Source organism: Nicotiana tabacum, chromosome 16 (genome assembly GCF_000715075.1).
Source record: "Nicotiana tabacum cultivar K326 chromosome 16, ASM71507v2, whole genome shotgun sequence".
Taxonomy (NCBI): domain Eukaryota; kingdom Viridiplantae; phylum Streptophyta; class Magnoliopsida; order Solanales; family Solanaceae; genus Nicotiana; species Nicotiana tabacum.
Genome location: NC_134095.1, coordinates 168,845,090 through 168,870,054, shown reverse-complemented (window position 1 = coordinate 168,870,054; position 24,965 = coordinate 168,845,090). Strand labels below are relative to the sequence as shown.

Below are 24,965 nucleotides of genomic sequence, written 5' to 3'. Positions count from 1 at the left end.
TTGTGCTACGATTAAATAATATGTTACCTTTCTCAAAAAAAATAAGAAATAAGCTCATTCTTGTTAGAGAAACTTATGCAAAAGCACAGGTTGAATCTAGTTCACTTCTCTAGTGTTCGTCTCCGTCAATCTGTATTCCTTGATGTATAAAGAAAAAGAAACAAATTAAACTACTAATTTAGTCATGTTGTCTGGAGACATAACAATCTTTAGCATCTACAAGACTTGAGCAATTCTACCAACAAACAACGTATCACATCAACAGAACATGTACAAAACGTATCACATCAACAGAACATGTACAAAGCCACCACCCTACTAGAACTTGTAAAAGATATGCTATGAACTATGATAGAGTCAAATTCGAGTACACTTTTGGACATATAAAATCAAGAGATACGTACATCTTCCAATTCATACTCTGGTACTCCTTTAATTCTTGCATAGAGCTCAAGATGCTCTTGGACGGTCAGAAATTCTAGTAAAGCATCAAACTGAGGACAATATCCAATCTGCATTGAGAAGACACAGACGGCATGTAAGTAAATTCATTGATAGCAAAAGGGAACTGGGTTCATTATACAGGAAGAACTATCCATACATGTCTACGAGCAACCTTGGGATCTGAACGTATATCTTTACCAAAAATGAATGCCGTTCCATCACTAGGGTTTTCTTCTCCTGCATTAGTAAATTATAAGAGAATATTTGACTCAACGTTGGTTTATTTTTCAAAAGAAATTAAGAAAAGTAGCAGCACAATAGGACGTAAGCACAATGTTTGCAGGTAGGAACAAAATAAGTAGTTTAAAGCACACATATAACTTGTTAGAACGAAATCCTTCATGTTTTGAAATGTTTAAAGAAGAGCATAATTAAAGTACTCTAGGAACTTTAAGAAATTTAAACAAACCAATTACCAAAAGAGACAGATTGTCAATAGCCAGGGTACTTTTCCAGCAATTGATGATATAAATACAAAGTGGTTCTGTAAACTTCTTCCATTATCACAAATATGCATATTCTCACAGCTAGACGCAAGCCTACTCACAAATATAGAATTATGTAATGCTGCAGAACAGAATTGTACCAGATAGCATTGACAGTGTTGTTGTCTTCCCTGCTCCATTAGTTCCTAGGAACCCAAAACACTCTCCTTCTTGGACAGAGAAAGTCAGTGAATGGACAGCAACTTTTGGAACTTGGGACTTCCCTCCAGGATAGATCTAAATAAGAAACATACTTAATTCAGCAGACTTAACGCTTTAATCTTTTGAACTATAGGCAAGAGAATATTCATACCTTTCGAAGATTACAAAGGTGGATAACAGCATTATCAGTTGAGCCAGATAAAACCCTGTCTCTCTCTGCTTTAACATCTATGTCTTCGTCCAATTCAGAAGCAACATCGCCTGAGGGTGGTCGCAGAAGAGGTTCTGAAGACCCGGAGGAAATAGCATGCCTAGATTTTCCCAAGCTTTTCCACCACTCATTAACTCTGTAAAGACTCCTTTTTTGTTGAGGCAAGAATTCAAGCCCCAGAGTTAAAAGGAAAAACACAACGGCCTGAATCGTTGGATATCCAAAATTAAAAAGTTTCCTTAAAACCTAAGAGATCTTAGCAAAGGCTATAAATGAGGTGGGATACAGATAGCAAGGAAGAAGGACATAGATGGAAGATAACTAACAAAGACACAACAGGGATGAATAGTGCTAAGAGAAAAAAATCGTTCCTGAAACTACACAATACATGCGAATACGAGCAAACAATGCATCAAAGGCCTATAAATGACCAAGAAGAAATAAATACCAAATGAAGATCTCAACAAGCAAAAGTGCTTGTTCAAATTTGAGGTCAGCCAATGGAATTATTCCATTGTTTAGCATGCGCAAACTCAAAAAGTGATAAAGTAATCCGTGGGAAGAGAGATCACGTGGTGGAAATGATGGTTACGCCGGGAAATTTTTTTTAAAAAAAAATAACTGAGAAATCCCTAAGGACCGTTGGCGCAGGATCCAGAACTCTGTGGATAACCGGCCCGCCCCTCTACTATTCTTGTTGAAGTGCATGACCATTTCATCTGAAAGCATAAGTGTCAGAGAGAGCACACTTTCATTGACGTAATTATATATCTTCAACACGCCACCTCACGTGCGGGCTTGATTCTTTTCAATGAGCCAAGTACGTGAAAATTCTTTTCAGTGTATGATCATCTTTGCACAGCACACTTTTATTGACTTAAATCTTCAACACTTCTCCACTTAAATACCAGGGCATTCGTCTGTGGGGGTGGGGGTGGGGCTGAGGTGGGGGGTTCGAGCTCGTGATCGATTTGATAACTGTTTGTGACAAGAGAGGTAGAAAGTCCTCCTAATCTTGTACGTGTAAGCCTAAATGATACGATCTGGTGGAGGTAAGTGGTAATGAATGTGACATGTTTTCAACAATTCTGTGTCTTTCCGTCACAGAAGGAGAGAAAGAGAAAGGAGAAGCTAAACAAAACACTAACAGATGACATATCACAAATGACTTTTCTTAAGAAAGAAACAACTATGAGATGATCAGGCTGCAAGAAAGTTTAATTAGAGTCAACAAACCAGATGGCTACCTCAGCAGCCAAGTATAATATAGCAGCACCAGTCACATTCCAGTCAAAAACGTTATCTCTAGATCCATTCTTCATCCCTTGTCTTAAAAGAGCCAATGAAGCTAATCCATCAGCGAAGCAAAATCCCGGTGACAGTCTAAAAAAGTTCTGCAAAAGATTGTCCCTTGTAAGGATTATTCATTGAGAGAGAGTTGATCACATATGTGCTAAAGTGAATACATTAAGAGACATTACTAAAAGGTAATTAGAGAGTGAGTCTCTTGAAGACAATATCTTACTTGACAATCCAACTAAGTAATTCATTTGTTATTGCCATTGGTTATAGCATAGTGTACATTGGTGTAAATAAAAAGTTTTTATATCAAGAAAGGGCAGCATGATATAGAAGAAGCACAGATTCGCAAGACCATCCAGTTTCATGAGTATTCTTTGGTACATTTATAGGTACAGTGTTAAAAAGTTCCATTTTTTCGTTTATCCAGCTCTTCTCCTTCCAGATCAATGATTTAGGACTTCTAAAATACTCGCTCAATGTTTAGTTGTCGCCAGAGTAGTCATTCCGTGATTTTACAAAGCTTCCAGGTGACCGATAAAGTGAAGATAGTAAACAGAAAAACGCATTTCAATATTTCGAACTTGAGATCCTACAATCTGCAGAAGCAGTAACTTAATGCATGGAAATTGACAATTATTATATAAATTCAACAAATCTCTCTAAAGGATGCCCTTCACATCTAAAGCTAAAACCATAACTACCAAGACATATAACATAATATAGTAATTCAGAGAGAAATACTTTAGGCCTTCCAACCTTGAGCAGAGAATTTAAGTGTGTTGTAGAATTTATAAGTCCCATTATGAAGGATAGAACCATAAGAATGAGGCCAGTGAAAAATTGGACGAGGAGGACCACATTCTGCACATAAAAACGATATCAGGATCAACAATATTCCACAAGTAACAAATCTTCAGATATTCTTCAAAACAGATACCTGAGCCATGCTGTGCTCGGAAAAGAAGAAAGTGAGGCAATATGTTGATGATGCCATTGCTAATCCATATTCAAGAAACAACAGAATTGTTGGAATGAGAGAATCCTTTCCAATAAATTGCTCAAGACCTACAGAAGCAGTTCTTTTTAAAATAATTGGATAGTGAAAATCATTTTTTTTAAATAAGGCAATGAGAACTGTTAAATGGACATTGGGCCTAACTCAACCCCAAAAGCTAGCTCAAGAGGTGAGGATTGTCCAAATCCATACAAGGAAACCACCCATCCCCTTCATTGTCGATGTGGGACTCAACATCCCCTCTCATGCCCAGGACTGGACATCTGGAGCGTGGACAATAATGGGACCCAACATGGGAAAATAGGGATGGTTCCTGCTCTGATACCGTGTTAAATGGACATTGGGCCTTACTCAACCCCAAAAGCTAGCTCAAGAGGTGAGGATTGTCCAAGTCCATATAAGGAGACCACCTTCCCCTTCATTGTCGATGTGGGACTCAACAAGAACAAACAAAAATCATACTCCCTCTATCCCAATTTATGTGGCGGAGCTCAGATTTCGAGAGTCAAATTTCTTAATTTTGACCTTGAATTCGGATATAGAATCTTTAACCTTTTTAAAACAAAGTTTATATATTTGAAAACTATGTAAAAAAAAATACTAAAAATCACAATGCTTACCAATTTAAAATATCTGAAAATGCATATGAAAAAATCGCGGTCAAAGAAAAACACTTTTAACTCTTGAAATTTGAACTCCGCCACATAAATTGGGACGGAGGGAATACAACTTTATGTGGTATTTAACAGGAGAAAAGACAACATTCTCACAAGGTGGATAGAACTAACATGATATACTCAAGAATATTTCATATAAGTGATGACCTTCCTCGATAAGGAGGTTGAATCAAGGATAAGAAAAACAAGCATGTGATCAGTACAATAGTACGCCATATGCTAGGAAATGAACCTTGGGTCAAACTCAACCTAAAAGCTAGCTCATAAGGTGAATGCCCAAAAGTATATAAGGAGACAACAAACCATAGCCGTAACTAATGTGGGACTCTAACACCCTCCTCCTTCCCCGCAAGCCCAGGACCGAACATCTGGAATGGAGGTCCAACACTGGGTAACCAAGAATAAGGATGGTTCTGGCTCTGATACCATACAAGGAAAATGGACCTCGGGCCTAACTCAACCCCATAAGCTAGTTTTTGAGGTGAGGATAGCCCAAGAGCATATAAGAAGACAATAGCCCATACCCTTGACCAATGGGGACTAACAATCTTTTCTGTCAACACAGATCCAAACAGCCAAGTTATACAGTTTAGATAGGATGGAGTTACTATGGATAATGTATAGGCATTATCCAGTTTTAATCTCAATCTGATATGAGAGATTGAGTAACTTGGCAATAGTACTGTGAAATGATAAAGATGCTTCTGAAGAAACTATGGTGTAGGTTCTCATCTTTTAGCATACAGCTCGTATACTAGGTTTTTCCCCATCATTAATAAAATTATTAACCTCATAAGACCTAGTTGTAAGAAAAATATTTGGAACAACAAAAACATTTGAAGCAAACTCCTTTATCAATAGATAGACAGAAAAAGCTGAAGCATACCAAATATCCAAAAGAGAACTAATGCAAAAGATGAAGGAAATAAGAAGCTGATGAAGTCCCATATATATGTGGAAGCCCAATATGAGAGTATGGACACCTGCAGAATTTGGGAGCATTAAAGCATCATTAGCAATTCTTAAAATGTGTGATAGACTAAGACATGTTGAAGAGAGAAATATACCCCACTGATTAGCTGTTGATGCTTAGCTTTCACTTCACGTTCCTGCAGGAAAAAACATAAATATGTACCCAGCCAGCAGAGTGGTTATACTTGACACCTCAGGCAAATTACAGAACATACTTTACAAAGGGTGAAAATAAATAACATCCAGAACAAATCAGCATGCCAATCATAGATGAGAGCCATTGTTATGTGTGAGAAATGTTAGATTATCATGTGAGTATGTGTTCAGATTCATACATGTCTAAAATTGTTGAAATTGAATAAAGAAAATCATATATAATATTCAATAGGACACCTTAAGATATTCCCTATGAATTTATAGAATATGTACCTACTTTACTAGTATAGGGACGGATTACCTATATTATACCTGGGGGCTGGATGGTGCTGAAGTATCAAGAACACTAATAATATAATTTCTCAAACTGCAATACAATTTGTTAGAAGAAAGAGCAAATTTACCTTGACAATCGCCACAGCGAATGAGGCAGGAATAAAAGAAAAGGCTATATTGATTACAACTGCAGCAGAGAAGGCGTCCATATCCTAAAACACAGATTACAAGATAACCATCAAAAGAAGCAAATTCAGAATTACATCATTGACTGATGTATCATAGAGCAGTAGATAAAAAGTCAATATTCAAATATTGGGAAATGGAAGTTGACAACTTGTTATTTCACCAAAATATTTATCGTTAAAAAAGGGGTATGTGTAGTTTGGTAAAAGACTTGCTTCACATATTAGTAGGTCAATATTCAAATATTGGGAAATGGAAGTTGACAACTTGTTATTTCACCAAAATATTTGTCGTTAAAAAAGGGTATGTGTAGTTTGGTAAAAGACTTGCTTCACATATTAGTAGGTCAATATTCAAATATTGGGAACATAATGTAAACAAACATATATATATATATATATATATATATATATATATATATATATATATAAAAGTAATTACTTAAAACATAAACTGTAGTAAATACACAATTAAGTACAGCATCAAGGTATAATAAAAGATATAGTCAGAAAACTTCAATAAAGCAAAATGAATAATTAGATAAGACATGTCAAGGTATAATAAAAGATATAGTCAGAAAACTTCAATAAAGCAAAATGAATTGTTAGATAAGACATGTTATAGATGATATTTTACAAGGTACATGCAGCAGCTGTAACTTAAACCTGCGAAACATCTTCAACACCACTAACCCCAAGATTTACTTGCAGATTATCATGTTGAATGTTATTTACAGGACGTAAAATAATGTATAGCCTTGTAGGAAACAAAATATGACTTCACCACAGCTAGCTCTTTGAGAAATAATCAGTAAACATTCTAGCCGGAACAATTAATCAAGGAATTTGCATTGACAGACGTAGAATGCTACAATTTCATCAATAATAAGATGATAGAAAATCATACATGATGTTGCTGATGCTGACTTGCTGTCTGCGGCAAAGGGTGGTTACGAGTGAGAATTGTCATATTTTCATTATGTGTAGCTAGCCTGAGTATTGCTGAATTCATCAAATTGATAAATGTTGGAGCAGAATGCTGGCAAGAACTGTTGTGTAGAACAGTGTACCCAAGGCTACCATCACCAGTCTGATTATCCATGACTATCGCTCCATACCTGTAATAGAATATGCATGAAACTGATTAGAGAAGGAAAATATGATTCATTTGGCAGACCTATTAAGCTAAATAAATAGCGATTGCAGGCAAATGGGGAAGAAGTAGAATGTATAGTACAATCACTACATTCGATTGGAATGTGACGAGACTTCATTTACTTGCATTTTTTTTTTTTTGAAAAACTAACAAGTTTCAATATAATAAATGAATCTCCAGCCCAAATTATGTGCTCTACTTGCATTTTAAATATCGACAATTGGAGGTTTCTGATCATTATATGCCCAGGATAGTAATAAAGTATAAGATCCAGAACTGAATCGTAGCTGTCTTCTATCTAGATACTAAAGCTCTCACCAGACTAACTATGTCGATACCTCCAGAAAGCCAGTTGTAAACATTTTTATACATGTTATGCATACTTGTTAAGTGTCTTAAATTGGTTGAGGAAATAGGTTGTCGTATCCTTATACGGTCTTGGACAATCCTCACCTTGAGGTTAAGTTAGACCTGAGATCCATGTTCTTAACATGGTAAATGAGCCAAACTTTGATGACCCCATTTTACAACTGCTTTCTCTCTTTCATATTCCATCACTCTGTGCTTCTCCCTCTCAACTCAACCCGTGAAGCTGCTCTGGTGTCTGGGTTTCTCTTTTTTCAGCCCATCGAGCCACTAACTTCACTCAGACTCACTCCTAACCGATTAGGCCTTCTCTCTCACTCTCTCTGCTCCAGGCCCACTCATCCAAAAGCTTAAGTTGGAGTGTGTAACCACCTCATCTAAAAGCTTATGATGTTAGAGAGAGTGCAGTTTATCTTCAACAAACTACCTTAAAGAAAAGATTTTCCAAGTATCAATAGTAATTAGTATACTATATAGTACACATAATAATAGCCATGGAATGGTTGAAGTGCATGTTACATGTGCAAAGGACATTCTGAAGCACTAGTAAAATGCTAGCCAAATATACAAAAATAAAATACAACTACAACAATCCTTTGAAGCTGAAGATGACTTTCAAAGTAACTCACCTCGACTGATAAGATTCATTAAAGCTAGACATAAGATATTCACTCATCGAAAGTAGGACAGGGCCCAAAGTTGATCCTGCTGCTTCTATGGCATCGTTCATTGCCTTAGCAGAATCAGGAAACCTGTATGTTGTCTCTCGATACTTTTGGATCCAGCCTCCATGGACATGGTCAGAAACCTGCACCATCAAAGCATTGCAGGTAAAGACCTTTAAGTATTAATAGAAAGAGTAAAGATGAGACCGCAAATAGTAATTAGACCTCCTTTGCTATAGGCGATGTGAGATCAAAAGGAATTGGACCACCTCCTCCTCCACCACTTAATAAAGGATTGAAGTACGAGGTTGTGAAGAAGACCGGCTGCTGATCAGGATGTGGCTTTAGCTTAAGAAACAGCAGACCAAGAAGCAAAAAGAATGCAGGAATTAACAACTGGAACACAATTGTTTTCCGATCTCTTTGAGCTGATTTCGCTCTCTTAATAAGTAGGGCTTTCGAGTGTTTCCAGAAAGTAGACCTAGAGAGTATACAACAGCAACAGCACTGCATTGTAACAAGGCTAATCACACTTGAAACCGCAGCCCAGATTAGACTACAAGCTGAACCAATCAAGGTCAGCATAAGCCATATGACTCTAAAATAGCTTCCACATAATTTGGAAGGGAAGAATGTCTTTGAAGTGTTAGTTTGGCACACTTTTAAATCAACAGAATCACAAAAAGTTGGATCTGCTTTCTCCTCAAGGCCCTGTGCTTGATCGAAGTCACCACCAGCAACCCTCAGAAACACTTCCTCCAGAGTTGTAACAGATATGCCATAGCTCTCAATACCAAGATTGTCGACTTCTCTGTAGTCTGTGGTTTCATATTTAGGGTTGGATCTTCTCATGTAGCGCTCTATTTCTCGAAACATGCTCTCAAAGGAAGAGGAGGATGCCAGGGGAAGCTTGAAGGAAACCTCTGCAGCAACCTACAGCAGTAGAAAGTTGAACTGTTTGGCATGATTAACAAAAGTTTCTCTGACATAAAAATGTTTTCCTTTTCTCTTTTTATGTAATTGCGCTCAACATGGAAGTCGGCATAGCAAATCAAATTTGTAACCCTCCTCAAATTTATAAAAGTTTCAAGATACGCTAAATATAGAACTTTTATTTTTTATCTTAAAAATATACTTCTATTACGGATTTAAACCCCTGTGATTGATTTTTGAGTTACTTTTCAATTTATAAATAATTGGATATACAATTAGAGGAATATTAATAATTTTAATATTTTTAATTATTAACGGTGGGTATCACTAATTATTAGTTAAGTTAAAGCAATTAAAAAAGTTAAAGCAATTAAAAAAAAGGGAAAAGGGACTAAAGCCCATAAAGGGTTGTTGAAGAAAAAGGGAAGGCTTAAGGCCTTAAAGCAGTAGCTGGACGTAAAAAGGTCCAAAGAAAGAAGCGACGGAGTTATACGCACAAGAAACAAAACACTATTCTTTACGCACACAACAAAATAAAATTCTAGGGTTCTTTACCAATCACTAATTCTTGAACTCAGGTATGTAAATTTCCCTATTGTCAACTATCCTACCGTGGTAATAGGCAAGAATTGAATAGTTAATTCCCTTCTTCCTCTTTATCAACAGTAAATTCCATGTTTATGTGTGAAACTTTAAAATTGATTAAAATGCATTGGTTGTTGTAGAATCGATTGTTTGACTGGTGTCAATTGGACTGGGGCGTACGTATTGGCTCGAGAAGTATTAAGGTGAGTTGATATAACTCTTTTACTAAAGTGGTTTAACTCACAAAAGCACGCATACAAGGTGTTTGATGAATTGCTTAAAAGAGTTTATATTTACTTAATTGGAGCGAGTGAGTACTTATTAACTTAGAATTGTTCTAGCAAAAGTTTAGATGATTTATTATGTGCATAAATTTCCCGATTTTTGTGTTATTCTTATATGTTATTTTCATGTTGAAAATTTATGAAGAAGCAAGAATCTTTAAAAATACTTTTAGATGTTTATTTCATTCTTATGTCATGCTTTACATTTAAGGATACCAGCATGAGCATGTACATGATGTTCCAAAAAGAAAAGATTTAGACTTGAAAAGTCACAAGAAGAAGTAGAAAGAAAAGTGGAAGTATCCTTTATTCTGAGAAGGGGTCATCGTCCAGGCCGAGGGTCCTGACCAAGGCGTTGACTTCCTGAAACTGTTAGAGATAGCTATGTAATTGTCCCACATTGGAATAGGAGTAGTATCCCCTTTGTATAGAGTAGCTATAAATAGCACATCTTGTATTGCATCACACACAATATCAATATATCATATTTTCTCCCGTGCCTTCTCACATGGTATCAGAGCTATCGTGAGAGATTTATCGCTGTGCATAAATTCCAGCGATTCCGGGAAGTAAAATCAGTCACCGGAACCCTTTTTTTCCGGCGACTTTCAAATTTGTTTTGCGTCTGCTTTGTCTCGGTCAGTGTTGCGCACAAAATCCAACACTACCACAAGAGTAGTCACTGTCCGACGACCAAATCCCAGTGAAAATCTCCGGCGGTACTGTAGTTGTCTAAAGAAAATTTTCCGGCGAAGTTCCAACGTTGCGTGGGCCACCTTCCGGCCATTTTTTGGCGACGACTCTTCAGGACAGATTGTTTCCCTTGCAATTCCGAGCCTACCCATCCAGGTTACACCAAATTCCGACCATTTTTTTATTTTTCCGGCGTGAATAGTGATTTCAAAAAGTTGACTTCCGGCCATTTTTTGAAAAAGTTCCTTCAGAACAGTTGGGTCTTCTGGTAATTCCGAACCTACCCCTACTGTTTTTATTTCATTCCGACCACTTTGAATATTTTCCGGCTGCAACAGTAACTTTCCAACTACTACAGTAGTTTACTATTCTGGTTCAGTGTTCCTTACTCTATTTTCAGTATATTACAATTGATTATTTCTCTTATTTGGTAATAATTTACAAGATGTCTTTGGGAATTGATGTTTTTGGGTCTAAAAGCATGAGTTCTGGAAACTCTAATGTTATGATTACCTCGGAACCTTTAATGGGAGGTTCAAACTACTTAGCTTGGGCTTCATCTGTCGAGTTGTGGTGTAAAGGTCAAGGTGTGCAAGATCATCTGATTAAACAGTCTAGCGAAGGAGATGAAAAGGCGATAGCGCTTTGGGCAAAAATTGATGCTCAATTATGTAGCATCTTGTGGCGTTCTATTGATTCTAAGTTGATGCCTTTGTTTCGGTCATTCCAGACATGTTATTTGGTTTGGGCAAAGGCTCGTACGTTATACACTAATGATATATCTCGCTTCTATGATGTGATATCACGGATGACAAACTTAAAGAAGCAAGAATTAGATATGTCTACTTACTTGGGTCAGGTACAGGCAGTCATGGAGGAATTTGAGACATTGATGCCAGTTTCTGCTTGTGTGTCAAAACAACAAGAGCGGCGACAGAAAATATTTTTCGTTCTTACACTCGCTGGACTTCCTCATGATCTTGATTCAGTACGAGACCAGATTTTGGCGAGTCCGACTATTCCTACAGTTGATGAATTATTCTCTCGATTACTTCGCCTTGCTGCAGCACCAAGTCACCCAGTGATTTCATCACATATACTTGATTCCTCTGTTCTTGCATCCCAGACAGTGGATGTTCGGGCATCTCAAGCTATGGAGAATAGACGAGGAGGCGGTCGTTTTGGGAGATCTAGACCCAAGTGTTCTTATTGTCACAAACTTGGACACACTCGCGAAATGTGTTATTCCTTAAATGGCCGTCCACCCAAAAATGCCTACGTTGCTCAGAGCGAGACTACAGGTAACCAGGGCTTTTCTGTATCTAAAGAAGAATATAATGAGCTCCTTCAGTATCGAGCAAGTAAGCAAACATCTCCACAAGTAGCCTCAGTTGCCCAGACTGACACTCCTATTGCTGGTAATTCTTTTGCTTGTGTTTCCCAGTCTAGTACTCTTGGACCATGGGTCATGGACTCAGGCGCTTCTGATCATATCTCTGGTAATAAATCACTTTTGTCGAATATTGTATATTCACAGTCTCTTCCTACTGTTACTTTAGCCAATGGATGTCAAATTAAGGCACAAGGAGTTGGACAAGCCAACCCATTGTCTTCTATCACCCTAGATTCCGTTCTTTATGTTCCTGGTTGTCCTTTTAGTCTTGCATCTGTTAGTCGTTTGACTCGTGCCCTCAATTGTGGTATATATTTTATTGATGATTCTTTTATTATGCAGGACCGCAGTACGGGACGGACAATTGGTACAGGTCGTGAATCAGAAGGTCTTTACTACCTTAACTCGCTCAGTCCTTCCACAACATGTCTAGTTACAGATCCTCCAGATCTAATCCACAGACGTTTAGGACATCCGAGTTTATCCAAACTTCAAAAGATGGTGCCTAGTTTATCCAGTTTGTCTAGATTAGATTGTGAATCGTGTCAGCTTGGGAAACATACCCGAGCTTCCTTTACGCGTAGTGTTGAGAGTCATGCAGAGTCTGTTTTCTCCTTGGTTCATTCTGATATATGGGGTCCTAGTAGAGTCAGTTCAACCTTGGGATTTTGTTATTTTGTTAGCTTTATTGATGATTACTCAAGATGTACTTGGCTTTTCTTAATGAAAGATCGTTCTGAGTTATTCTCTATATTCCAGAGTTTTTGTGCGGAAATCAAAAACCAATTTGGTGTCTCTATCCGCATTTTTCGCAGTGATAATGCCTTAGAATATGTATCTTCTCAGTTTCAGCAGTTTATGTCTTCTCATGGAATTATTCATCAGACATCTTGTCCTTATACCCCTCAGCAAAATGGGGTTGCAGAAAGAAAGAATAGGCACCTTATTGAGACTGCTCGCACACTTCTAATTGAGTCTCGTGTTCCGCTGCGTTTTTGGGGCGATGCAGTTCTCACAGCTTGTTATTTGATTAATAGGATGCCTTCATCTCCCATCAAGGGTCAGATTCCACATTCAATATTGTTTCCCCAGTCAGCCTTATACCCTCTTCCACCTCGGGTTTTTGGGAGCACATGTTTTGTTCATAACTTAGCCCCGGGGAAAGATAAGTTAGCTCCTCGTGCTCTCAAGTGTGTCTTCCTTGGTTATTCTCGTGTTCAGAAGGGATATCGTTGTTATTCACCTGATCTTCATAGGTACCTTATGTCAGCTGACGTCACATTTTTCGAGTCTAAACCTTTCTTCACAACTGATGTCACTTCTGCTGACCACCATGACATATCTGAGGTCTTACCTATACCGACTTTTGAGGAGTTTAGTAATCCTCCTCCACCTTCAACCACAGAGGTTTCACCCATACCAACTTTTGAGGAGTCCAGTGTTATCCCTCCTAGTTCCCCAGCCACAGGAACACCACTCTTGACTTATCATCGTCGTTCGCGCCCTACATCAGGCCCATCTGGTTCTCGTCCTGCACCTGACACGGCTCCTACTGCGGATCCTGCTCCTAGTACACCGATTGCACTTCGAAAAGGTATACGGACCACACTAAACCCTAATCCTCATTATGTTGGTTTGAGTTATCATCGTCTGTCATCTCCCCATTATGCTTTTATATCTTCATTGTCCTCGGTTTCCATCCCTAAGTCTACAGGTGAAGCATTGTCTCATCCAGGATGGCGACAGGCTATGAGTGACGAGATGTCTGCTTTACATACAAGTGGTACATGGGAGCTTGTTCCTCTTCCTTCAGGTAAATCTACCGTTGGTTGTCGTTGGGTTTATGCAGTCAAAGTTGGTCCCAATGGCCAGATTGATCGACTTAAGGCACGTCTTGTTGCCAAAGGATACACTCAAATATTTGGGCTAGATTACAGTGATACCTTCTCTCCAGTGGCTAAAGTGGCATCAGTTCGCCTTTTTCTATCCATGGCTGCAGTTCGTCATTGGCCCCTCTATCAGTTGGACATTAAGAATGTCTTTCTTCATGGTGATCTTGAGGATGAGGTTTATATGGAGCAACCACCTGGTTTTATTGCTCAGGGGGAGTCTCGTGGCCTTGTATGTCGCTTGCGTCGGTCACTTTATGGTCTAAAGCAGTCTCCTCGAGCCTGGTTTGGTAAGTTCAACACGGTTATCCAGGAGTTTGGCATGACTCGTAGTGAAGCTGATCACTCTGTGTTTTATTGCCACTCTGCTTCAAGTCTATGTATTTATCTGGTAGTCTATGTTGATGATATTGTTATTACGGGCAATGATCAGGATGGTATTACTAATCTGAAGCAACATCTCTTCCAGCACTTTCAAACTAAGGATCTAGGCAGATTGAAGTACTTTCTAGGTATTGAGGTTGCTCAATCTAGCTCAGGTATTGTTATTTCTCAAAGGAAATATGTGTTAGACATTCTTGAGGAAACAGGGATGACAGGTTGCAGACCTGTTGACACGCCGATGGATCCGAATTCTAAACTTCTGCCTGGACAGGGGGAGCCGCTTAGCGATCCTGCAAGCTATAGGCGGCTGGTTGGTAAATTAAATTATCTCACAGTGACTAGGCCCGACATTTCTTATCCTGTGAGTGTTGTAAGTCAGTTTATGAATTCTCCCTGTGATAGTCATTGGGATGCAGTTGTCCGCATTATCCGGTATATAAAATCGGCTCCAGGTAAAGGATTACTGTTTGAGGATCGAGGTCATGAGCAGATCGTTGGGTACTCGGATGCTGATTGGGCAGGATCACCTTCTGATAGACGTTCTACGTCTGGATATTGTGTTTTAGTAGGAGGAAATTTGGTGTCCTGGAAAAGTAAGAAACAGAATGTAGTTGCTCGGTCTAGTGCAGAAGCAGAATACCGAGCAATGGCTATGGCAACATGTGAACTAGTCTGGACCAAACAATTGCTCAAGGAGTTGAAATTTGGTGAAATCAGTCGGATGGAACTTGTGTGCGATAATCAAGCTGCACTTCATATTGCATCAAATCCGGTGTTTTATGAGAGAACTAAACACATTGAGATTGATTGTCACTTCGTCAGAGAAAAGATACTCTCAGGAGATATTACTACGAAGTTTGTGAGATCGAATGATCAACTTGCAGATATTTTCACCAAGTCCCTCACTAGTCCTCGCATTGATTATATATGTAACAAGCTCGGTACATATGATTTATATGCTCCGGCTTGAGGGGGAGTGTTAGAGATAGCTATGTAAATGTTAGAGATAGCTATGTAATTGTCCCACATTGGAATAGGAGTAGTATCCCCTTTGTATAGAGTAGCTATAAATAGCACCTCTTGTATTGCATCACACACAATATCAATATATCATATTTTCTCCCGTGCCTTCTCACATGGTATCAGAGCTATCGTGAGAGATTTATCGCTGTGCATTGCTGAGAAATTACTTAGTCATGCTAAGGTATGATACATGAGCGCTGAGAACCATGAAACGAGTGGCACCTCGTGGATTGGGCCTATTCGATCAGGTTGGGATCGAACTCGTGTCGATCACACGGTGACTGAGACAGAATTAAGTCAGGATAGTTGGAACTCCCAAAGTATAAAGTAAAGTATTTTTTTTTATAAGAAAGAAAAAGAAAAGAATTTCTTTTAGAATATTCATAAACTACTATTATGCAATTATTTTAGAGTTGTTCTTATAAGCTTTATGCCTTGTATGCATTTAGATCCTTTGCTCGTAATGTGTATTGTATTAAAGTTTCGTCCCCTGTCGTTGAAACTCACTGAGTACAATGGATAGTACTGGCTTCTCTTTTGAGAATCTACGTTGGTCTGCGGTACAAAGTAGGAACCGGTTTTGCAGGCGAGCAGGCTACAGTTTAGGACTTTCCTCCCTTCCAGTGCTATTGGTGATCTCCACTTTTGTTCGTAGAGTATTCCTTTGAGTCATCTTTATTTAGTTATTTCTTTGTTTACTTAGAGAACTGGGCAGGAAATCTCATGTCCTGAGCAGTGCGTCAGTTTATCAGTAGAGGCTTCATAGACATAGTCGGTGGGTTAAGATTCAGATGTTTTCGATAATAACTTAGTAGTATTTTATTGGTTACTACGAATAAAGTTTTGAAGTTGGCTTATTTTAGATATTTAAATTATTGAAAAGTATTTGGTTACAGTAGTTCTTTGTGGCATGTAAAGTTTGAAGTTATAATAGATTGGATAAGCGCAGATGGTTCGCTCGGTCATGTTTAGTGATTGGGTGCCGGTCCCGGCTTGTTCAGAAAATGGGTCGTGACAAACTTGGTATCAGAGCCTCAGGTTTATGGAGTCCTAGGGGTCTATGAAGCCGTGTTAGTAGAGTCTTGTTTATGGGTATGAAGCGCGCCATACCTATAGACAGGAGGCTACAAGCATTTAAGAAAAGTCTCATTTTTTTTCATACTTTAGATCGTGCAGTAGAGCCTACCTCTAAGAAATTATCTTATGTATTCTTTTCTCCAAAACTCGCAGAAATGACTCGTACTCGCAACTCTGACACCGACACTCAGGATGCTGCTCAAGAAACTATTGCTACCATTGTGGCTCAAGGTAGAACTAAGAAGGCTTCAACTAGAAAAGGAAGGGTAAATCCACAAAGGGGGTTCAAGTACCCCGAGTTGAGCATGAAGAAGTGGTGGAACATGATGATCCAGTACCGCCCCCAACGGCAGCTCCGGCTCAAGCAACTATATCTCCCGAGGTGGGTCAGATGTTTAATGTTGTCAACAGTGCTATGGAGATGTTTAAAGCCTTTATGGCCAACCAGAACGAAAGAAGAGATGAGATTCCACCTCAATTAAATAGACAGAACAATTATGAGTCCTCAAGAGTGAATGAATTTTTGAAGTTGAGTCCTCCAGTGTTCCATTGTTCTATAGTTGATGAAGATCCAATGTTGTGGCTGCAGGGTGTCAAGAAAGCCCTTCGAGTGATGAAAGCATTTGATGATGAAGTTGTGGAGTTGGCTGCTTACCAGCTTAGAGATGTGGCTGGCGCTTGGTTTGAGATGTGGGAAAAGGAAAGAGATGAAGATGATGGTCCGCCTACTTGGGAAGAATTTATAGAGGCCTTCATGACTAACTTTATCCTGGAAGAGGATAGGAAAGCTAAGGCTACAGAGTTCCAACAGCTCAAGCAAGGGAATAAAAATGTGCAAGAGTACTACATGGAATCCATAAGGTTAGCTAAGCATGCTCCTCACATGGTTAAGACAGAAAAAGCAAAAATTCACAGGTTTGTTGGCGGTTTAGCTCACCACATTAAGGATACAACATCAACTGCAGCGGTAGGGATGACAGCCTTCTCCTCTGTTGTGGGATTTGCCAAGCACTTAGAAAAAGATAGACAACAAAGGAGAGAAGAAAAAGAGCATAACAAGAAAGCCCAGACAGCGGGCAGGTTTAATGGTACATCCAGCGGAGGTGGAAGAGATTCCTCTAATAAGGGGTCATTAGCACCAGCTCAGTCCAGTCATCAATCAGGTGGTGGGTCTTCCTTCAGACGTACTCAGAGTTATGGAAACCATTCTCGCCAGAATCAGAATTTTAGGACATCATCCTCACGTAGTTAGAGTCATGCTGAGCAACATTCACACCAACACGGTCTTTGTGGAACATGTAAGCGGCAACATTCAGGTCAGTGCAAGCTCGGGTTTCATTGTTGCTATCATTGTGGAGACATTGGTCATATTAAGGCCAACTGCCCAAGGTTGCGACGTAATTTCAGTGGTGGATCAACTCGTCCTTCTAGTTCCTCAGCTACTGCAGTTGCACCACCTCAGGCTCGTGGTTCTCATAATCAGACCGGGCACGGGCAGGCAGAGGTGCAGATCGAGTTACTCAAGGAGGGGGACAACCCCGTTTGTTTGCTACACTTGATCGTCAGAGTGCAGAGGCATCTACAAAAGTTATTACAGGTATACTTCTAGTCTGCTCACACAATGCTTATGCCATAATGGATCCAGGTTCAACGTTTTCATATGTGACTCCATACTTTGCAATTAACCTCGGGCTAGAACCGGAACAACTTAGTGAGCCATACCTAGTATCTACTCTAGTTGGCGAGTCAGTGAAAGTCACAAGAGTCTATAGAGGATGTATAGTTTCAGTCCAAGATCGCAAAACCAAGGCCGATCTCATAGAATTAGAAATGGTGGATTTCGATGTGATCATGGGTATGGATTGGTTGTCTTCCTGCTATGCCATGTTAGATGGTCATGCCAAGATATCAGGTTCCAATTTCCAAATGAAGAAGTCTTAGAGTGGAAGGGTAGTTCAGGATCGCTTGTAGGTAAGTTTATTTCTTACTTTAAGGCACAACGAATGATCGCTAAGGGGTGTCTCGCCTATTTGGCTCACATCATTAATCCAGAATCAGAACCACCAGCTCTTCATTTAGTGCCAGTTGTTAGAGAATTTCCAGAAGTTTTCCTAGATGACCTTCCCGGACTTCCTCTTAAAGAATCATAGACTTTGGCATTGATCTCTGCCAGGCACTCAGCCCATATCTATACCTCCTTATAGGATGGCTCCAGCAAAAGTTAATGAGTTGAGAGAACAGTTGAAAGACCTTCTTGACAAGGGCTTCATCAGGCCGAGTGTTTCACCGTGGGATGCCCCGGTCCTGTTTGTCAAGAAGAAAGATGGGTCTCTCAGAATGTGCGTCGACTATCGGCAGTTGAATAAAGTTACCATTAAGAACAAGTACCCACTGCCAAGAATTGATGATTTATTTGATCAACTTCTTTTCAAAAATAGACTTGAGGTCGGGGTACCATCAGCTGAGAATCAGAGAAGATGATAAATCTAAAACAGCCTTTAAAACTCGCTACGGGCACTATGAATTTCTAGTGATGTCCTTCGGGTTGACAAATGCTCCTACTGCATTCATGGACCTCATGAACAGAGTTTTCAAGCCATTCCTTGATACCTTTATTATCGTGTTTATTGACGATATTTTGGTATACTCTAAGAGCAAGGAAGATCCTAGAGAACACCTTAGAATAGCCTTGCAGACCTTGAAGGAGAATGAGTTTTATGCCAAATTTTCAAAATGTGAGTTATGGTTGTAGTCAGTGGCATTCTTAGGCCACGTAGTATCTAGTGAAGGCATAAAAGTAGACCCTCAGCAGACAGAAGCAGTCAAGAACTAGCCTAGGCCGACAACGCCAACCGAAATCAGGAGTTTCTTGGGGTTAGTTGGCTACTATAGAAGGTTTGAGAGGGATTTTCTTCACTTGCAGCTCCATTAACTATGTTGACCCAAAAAGCAGTTAAGTTCCAGTAGTCAAACGCTTGAGAGCAGAGTTTTCAAGAGTTAAAGAAGAGGTTAACCACCGCACCTATGTTAACCTTGCCAATAGGTTCGAGTGGGTTCACAATGTATTGTGATGCCTCCAGAGTTGGTCTTGGTTGTGTTCTTATGCAAAATGAAAAAGTTATTGCTTATGCTTCCAAGCAGTTAAAGAATCATGAAAAGAACTACCCCACACACGACTTGGAGTTTGCAACACTGGTGTTTGCATTAAAAATATGGCGACACTACCTTTATGGTGAGCATTCTGAAGTGTTTACAGATCACAAAAGCCTCCACTACATTTTCCAGCAAAAAGAATTAATTTGAGACAGAGAAGATGGCTCGAGCTATTGAAAGATTATGACATCAATATCCTTTATCACCCGAGCAAAGCTAATGTGGTAGTAGATGCATTTAGTAGGAAATCAATGGGTGTCTTGACCCATCTTGCAGTACAAAGGCGATCTTTGGGTCGAGAAATTCAAAAACTAGCAAATGATGGAATTAGATTGGATGAGACCGAAGAAGGAGGTATAACTGCTTATGCCTTAGCGCAATCCTCCCTTGTTGTGCATGTTAAGGCTAAGCAAGAAGAAGATCTGTACTTAGTGAAGTTAAAAGAAGTAGTTAGAAACAAAGAAATCACTGTTTTCACTCTAAGAAATGACGGAGTTTTGAAGTTGAATGATCGGTTATGTGTGTCTGATGTAGATAGTCTTAGGAAAGACATAATGGAAGAAACTCACAGTTCGAGGTACTCTATCGACCTAGATGCTACCAAAATGTATCTGGACTTGAAAGAGTTGTATTAGTGGAAAGGCATGAAGAAGCAAGTAGCAGAACATGTGGCTAAATGTTTGAATTGCCAGCAAGTCAAAGCCGAGCATCAGAGGCCTGGTGGCCTAGCTCAAGATATAGAAATACCAAAGTGGAAATGGGAGATGATTAATATAGATTTCGTAGTAGGTCTACCTCGCACATACTGTAAGCATGATTCAATTTGGGTTATTGTAGACCGACTGACAAAGTCCGCGCATTTCCTACCAGTAAAGACGACAGACTCTGCAGAGCAGTATGCGCAGTTGTACATCAAAGAAGTAGTCCGATTGTATGGTACTACAGTTTCAATCATATCTGACAGAGGCCCTCAGTTCATAGCGCATTTTTGGCAAGCATTTCAGAAAAGATTAGGTACCAAGGTCAATTTGAGCACCGCTTTCCATCGACAGACCGATGGTCAGGCAGAAAGGACCATTCAGACTCTCGAAGATATGTTGCGTGCGTGTGTTAAAGATTTTGGAGGAAATTGGGATGATCACTTGCCACTTATAGAATTTGCTTACAATAACAGCTATCAGGCCAGCATTGGTATGACTCCTTATGAAGCGTTGTATGGGCGAAGATGTAGGTCTCCAGTAGGTTGGTGTGAACCAGCAGAGGTGTCATTGATTGGTCCAGAGTTTGTTTGTGAGGCCTTGGAGAAAGTTCAACTAATTAGAGAAAAACTGAAAGTTGCTCAGAGTCATCAAAAGTCTTATTCTGACAAGAGGCATCTTGAGTTAGAGTTCATAGTTGGTGATAAGGTGTTTTTGAAAATTTCACCAATGAAAAGAGTTATGAGGTTTGGTAAGAAAGGGAAACTTAGCCCTAGATGTATCGGACCTTATGAAATTCTAGAAAAGAAAAGGAAATGTGGCTTATAAGCTAGCGCTACCCGTTGAGTTGTCCTCTGTTCATCCTGTCTTTCATGTGTCTATGCTTAGAAAGTACATTCATGATGAGTCCCATATAATACTTGCCGACACCATAGAAATTAAAGAAGGCTTGACTTATGAAGAGGTACCTATAGAAATTCTCGATAGGCAAGTAAGAAAGTTGAGAACAAAAGATTTAGCATCGGTAAAAATTTTGTGGAATAATCATGATTCAAAAGAGGCTACCTGGGAGGTCGAGGAAGATATGAGAAAGAAATATCCATATTTATTTGAGGAAAAAGGTATGTGAACCTAAGTTTGGTTTGACATTTATATTTTATTTATTAAATACAAGTTAGCATGTGTTTATGTTCTTGCTAAATTATACTTAGTTGTTGAATTTAGTTTTGCCCAAGTATATTTAGTTATTTAACAATTTAGTTCCACGCCAGAGTACATTTAACTCATTAAATGATTTACTTTTGCTAAAGTGTTTTTCTTTAGATTCTTGTTGGTTATTGTGGTACCTCCTTGCCGGAATGTGAGTAATTAATTTACGAGCCGCGTATGGTACCTATGAATGGCCTGTTATGGTATATCTGGTTGTTGTTGGTGCAGTTGTGGTATTTGGGACAGGGAAGTGTTTTGGGATAGTCTAATTTACAAGGGAAACTCTGCCGAAATTTTTAAAATTTTAGGGAGTTCGCCAAAATTTTGAGTCCCTTGCAAGAGGGAGTAATGCTAAGAAAACTTAAGAGGTTCAAGGACCTAAGAAATGATTGTTAGCTTAAGAATAAGGCCCTAGCAACATTCGAGGACGAATGTTTTTAAGGAGGGAAGATTGTGACACTCCTCAAATTTATAAAAGTTCAAGATACGCTAAATATAGAACTTTATTTTTTTATCTTAAAAATATACTTCTATTACGAATTTAAACCCCGGTGATTGATTTTTGAGTTACTTTTCTATTTATAAATAATTAGATATACAATTAGGGAAATATTAATAATTTTAATATTTCTAATTGTTAAAGGTGGGTATCATTAATTATTAGTTAAGTTAAAGCAATTAAAAAAAAGGGAAAAGGGACTAAAGCCCATAAAGGGTTGTTGAAGAAAAAGGGAAGGCTTAAGGCCTTAAAGCAGTAGCTGGACGTAAAAAGGTCCAAAGAAAGAAGCGACAGAGTTATACGCACAAGAAACAGAACACTATTCTTTACGCAGACAGCAAAATAAAATTCTAGGGTTCTTTACCAATCACTAATTCTTGAACTCAGGTATGTAAATTTCCTTATTGTCAACTATTCTACAGTGGTAATAGGCAAGAATTGAATAGTTAATTCCCTTCTTCCTCTATATCAACAGTAAATTCCATGTTTATGTGTGAAACTTTAAAATTGATTAAAATGCATTGGTGTTGTAGAATCGATTGTTTGACTGGTGTCAATTGGACTGGGGCGTACGTATTGGCTCGAGAAGTATTAAGGTGAGTTGATATAACTCTTTTACTAAAGTGGTTTAACTCACAAAAGCACGCATACAAGGTGTTTGATGAATTGCTTAAAAGAGTTTATATTTACTTAATTGGAGCGAGTGAGTACCTATTAACTTAGAATTGTTCTAGCAAAAGTTTAGATGATTTATTATGTGCATAAATTTCCCGATTTTTGTGTTATTCTTATATGTTATTTTCATGTTGAAAATTTATGAAGAAGCAAGAATCTTTAAAAATACTTTTAGATGTTTATTTCATTCTTATGCCATGCTTTACATTTAAGGATACCAGCATGAGCATGTACATGATGTTCCAAAAAGAAAAGATTTAGATTTGAAAAGTCACAAGAAGAAGTAGAAAGAAAAGTGGAAGTATCCTTTATTCTGAGAAGGGGTCATCGTCCAGGCCGAGGGTCCTGACCAAGGCGTTGACTTCCTGAAACTACTTGTGCCAAAGTAGGGAGCACACGAGCCGAGGGTCTCGTTGCTGAGAAATTACTTAGCCATGCTAAGGTATGATACATGAGCGTTGATAACCATGCAGCGAGTGCACCTCGTGGATTGGGCCTATTCGATCAGGTTGGGATCGAACCCGTGCCGATCACACGGTGACTGAGACAGAATTAAGTCAGGATAGTTGGAACTCCCAAAATATAAAGTAAAGTATTTTTTTTATAAGAAAGAAAAAGAAAAGAATTTCTTTTAGAATATTCATAAACTGCTATTATGCAATTATTTTAGAGTTGTTCTTATAAGCTTTATGCCTTATATGCATTTAGATTCTTTGCTCGTAATGTGTATTGTATTAAAGTTTCGTCCCCTGTCGTTGAGACTCACTGAGTACAATGGATGGTACTGACGTTCTCTTTTGGGAACCTACATTGGTTTGCGGTACAACGTAAGAACCGGTTTTGCAGGCGAGCAGACTACAGTTTAGGACTTCCCTCCCTTCCAGTGCTATTGGTGAGCTTCGCTTTTGTTCGTAGAGTATTCCTTTGAGTCATCTTTATTTAGTGATTTCTTTGTTTACTTAGAGAACTGGCCAGAAAATCTCATTTCTTGTGCAGTGCGTCAGTTTATCAGTAGAGGCTTCACAGACATAGTCGGTGGGTTAAGATTCAGATGTTTTCGATAATAACTTAGCAGTATTTTATTGGTTACTACAAATAAAGTTTTGAAGTTGGCTTATTTTAGATATTTAAATTATTTAAAAGTATTTGGTTACAGTAGTGCCTTGTGGCATGTAAAGTTCGAAGTTATAATAGATTGGATAAGCGCAGATGGTTCGCTCGGTCATGTTAAGTGATTGTCTGCCGGTCCCGACTTGTTCAGAAAATGGGTCGTGACAAAATTCCACAGTCAAAACAGACCAATATGCAAGCTATTATAGGATGGGCAATAGAACGCAAAAGGAAGGGCAAAATTAAACGTTGAAGAAAGAAGCGTACTTCGCTAACGCATGTTGCAGATGGTACATGACGGTAAACAATATCAGCAGCTACTGAGGCACCTGGTGCAGTCTGAAGAAAGTAGCAATCTCAGAAAGAGTCTTAGAAATAATTATTTTGAGAAAGAAAGCCCAACTTTATGAATTGTATTAACCTAGCTAAGATGAGCACACCTTAACCAGAGTAAGAGTGTAACCAACCCCATACTGATGTTTCAAGAAGATTGAACTGTCAAGAAAATGAAAACTCAAGTTAAGGAAATTCCGAAAAAGACATACTAAATTATAAGTGGCTACATCGAGGGCCTAGTAGTCTCAAGACGGCCACTCCTCTTAAGCGTAGCAGAGTACGCCTTTCCTGGTGCCATGTGCTCTATAAGACTAGAACCCCCAACTGGAGCTAAAATTTTATTCTAAAATAAACTGAAGTTCTTAGCCGCAAAGAGAAACACCTTCCACAGCACTTTAGAGATCCATTTGCCATGATAGCAATCCGATCTCCTAGCACATCAGCTTCATCCATGGAGTGTGTTGTGAGTAATATGATTCTTCCCTTCTTTTTTCTTTTAATCAGCTGCCAAGTTAACCGCATAGAGTATGGATCCATTCCACTTGTCGGTTCATCAAGAATAATAACCTAAAAAGTAGACAAAATCTTTCAGTAAGTTCCAAGGCACAATGAATGAACAAATTTGCTTAACTTGTACTAACCTTACTGTTTCCTATAAGAGCTATCCCAAGGGACAACTTCCTTTTCATACCTCCAGAAAGAGCTTTGACAACAGTATTAAGTTTGTCTGCCAACCCAACCTTATGAAATACAAAGAACAAAGTCCTGTCAACAGTCGGCTAATTAAGCACAGAGGATTGAGTTCTTCTGAATTAAGCCACGGAAGCAATTAGTTATAACAAGGACTGAGGGGAATGGAGAGCAGCTATATTTGTCAGAATTATCAAAAAAG

At 38.8% G+C, this 24,965-nt stretch overlaps 1 protein-coding gene across 3 annotated transcripts in view; it reads right to left on the bottom strand.

The window, feature by feature from the left end:
- Positions 1-24,965, bottom strand: part of LOC107781095 (ABC transporter A family member 1) — a 47,429-nt gene that overhangs the window by 9,160 nt on the left and 13,304 nt on the right. For all 3 annotated transcript variants that reach the window (XM_075233619.1, XM_075233620.1, XM_075233621.1), the window contains exons 17-33: positions 24,715-24,813; positions 24,456-24,640; positions 24,178-24,232; positions 24,005-24,076; positions 8,358-9,065; positions 8,097-8,275; positions 6,853-7,063; positions 5,889-5,972; positions 5,424-5,465; positions 5,243-5,339; positions 3,602-3,729; positions 3,421-3,525; positions 2,610-2,756; positions 1,303-1,566; positions 1,091-1,226; positions 602-681; positions 405-512 (exon numbers count right to left, since the gene is read on the bottom strand). In XM_075233619.1, the coding sequence (XP_075089720.1) occupies positions 405-512; positions 602-681; positions 1,091-1,226; positions 1,303-1,566; positions 2,610-2,756; positions 3,421-3,525; positions 3,602-3,729; positions 5,243-5,339; positions 5,424-5,465; positions 5,889-5,972; positions 6,853-7,063; positions 8,097-8,275; positions 8,358-9,065; positions 24,005-24,076; positions 24,178-24,232; positions 24,456-24,640; positions 24,715-24,813 (2,700 nt within the window). The remainder of the gene's footprint in view (positions 1-404; positions 513-601; positions 682-1,090; positions 1,227-1,302; positions 1,567-2,609; positions 2,757-3,420; positions 3,526-3,601; positions 3,730-5,242; positions 5,340-5,423; positions 5,466-5,888; positions 5,973-6,852; positions 7,064-8,096; positions 8,276-8,357; positions 9,066-24,004; positions 24,077-24,177; positions 24,233-24,455; positions 24,641-24,714; positions 24,814-24,965) is intronic.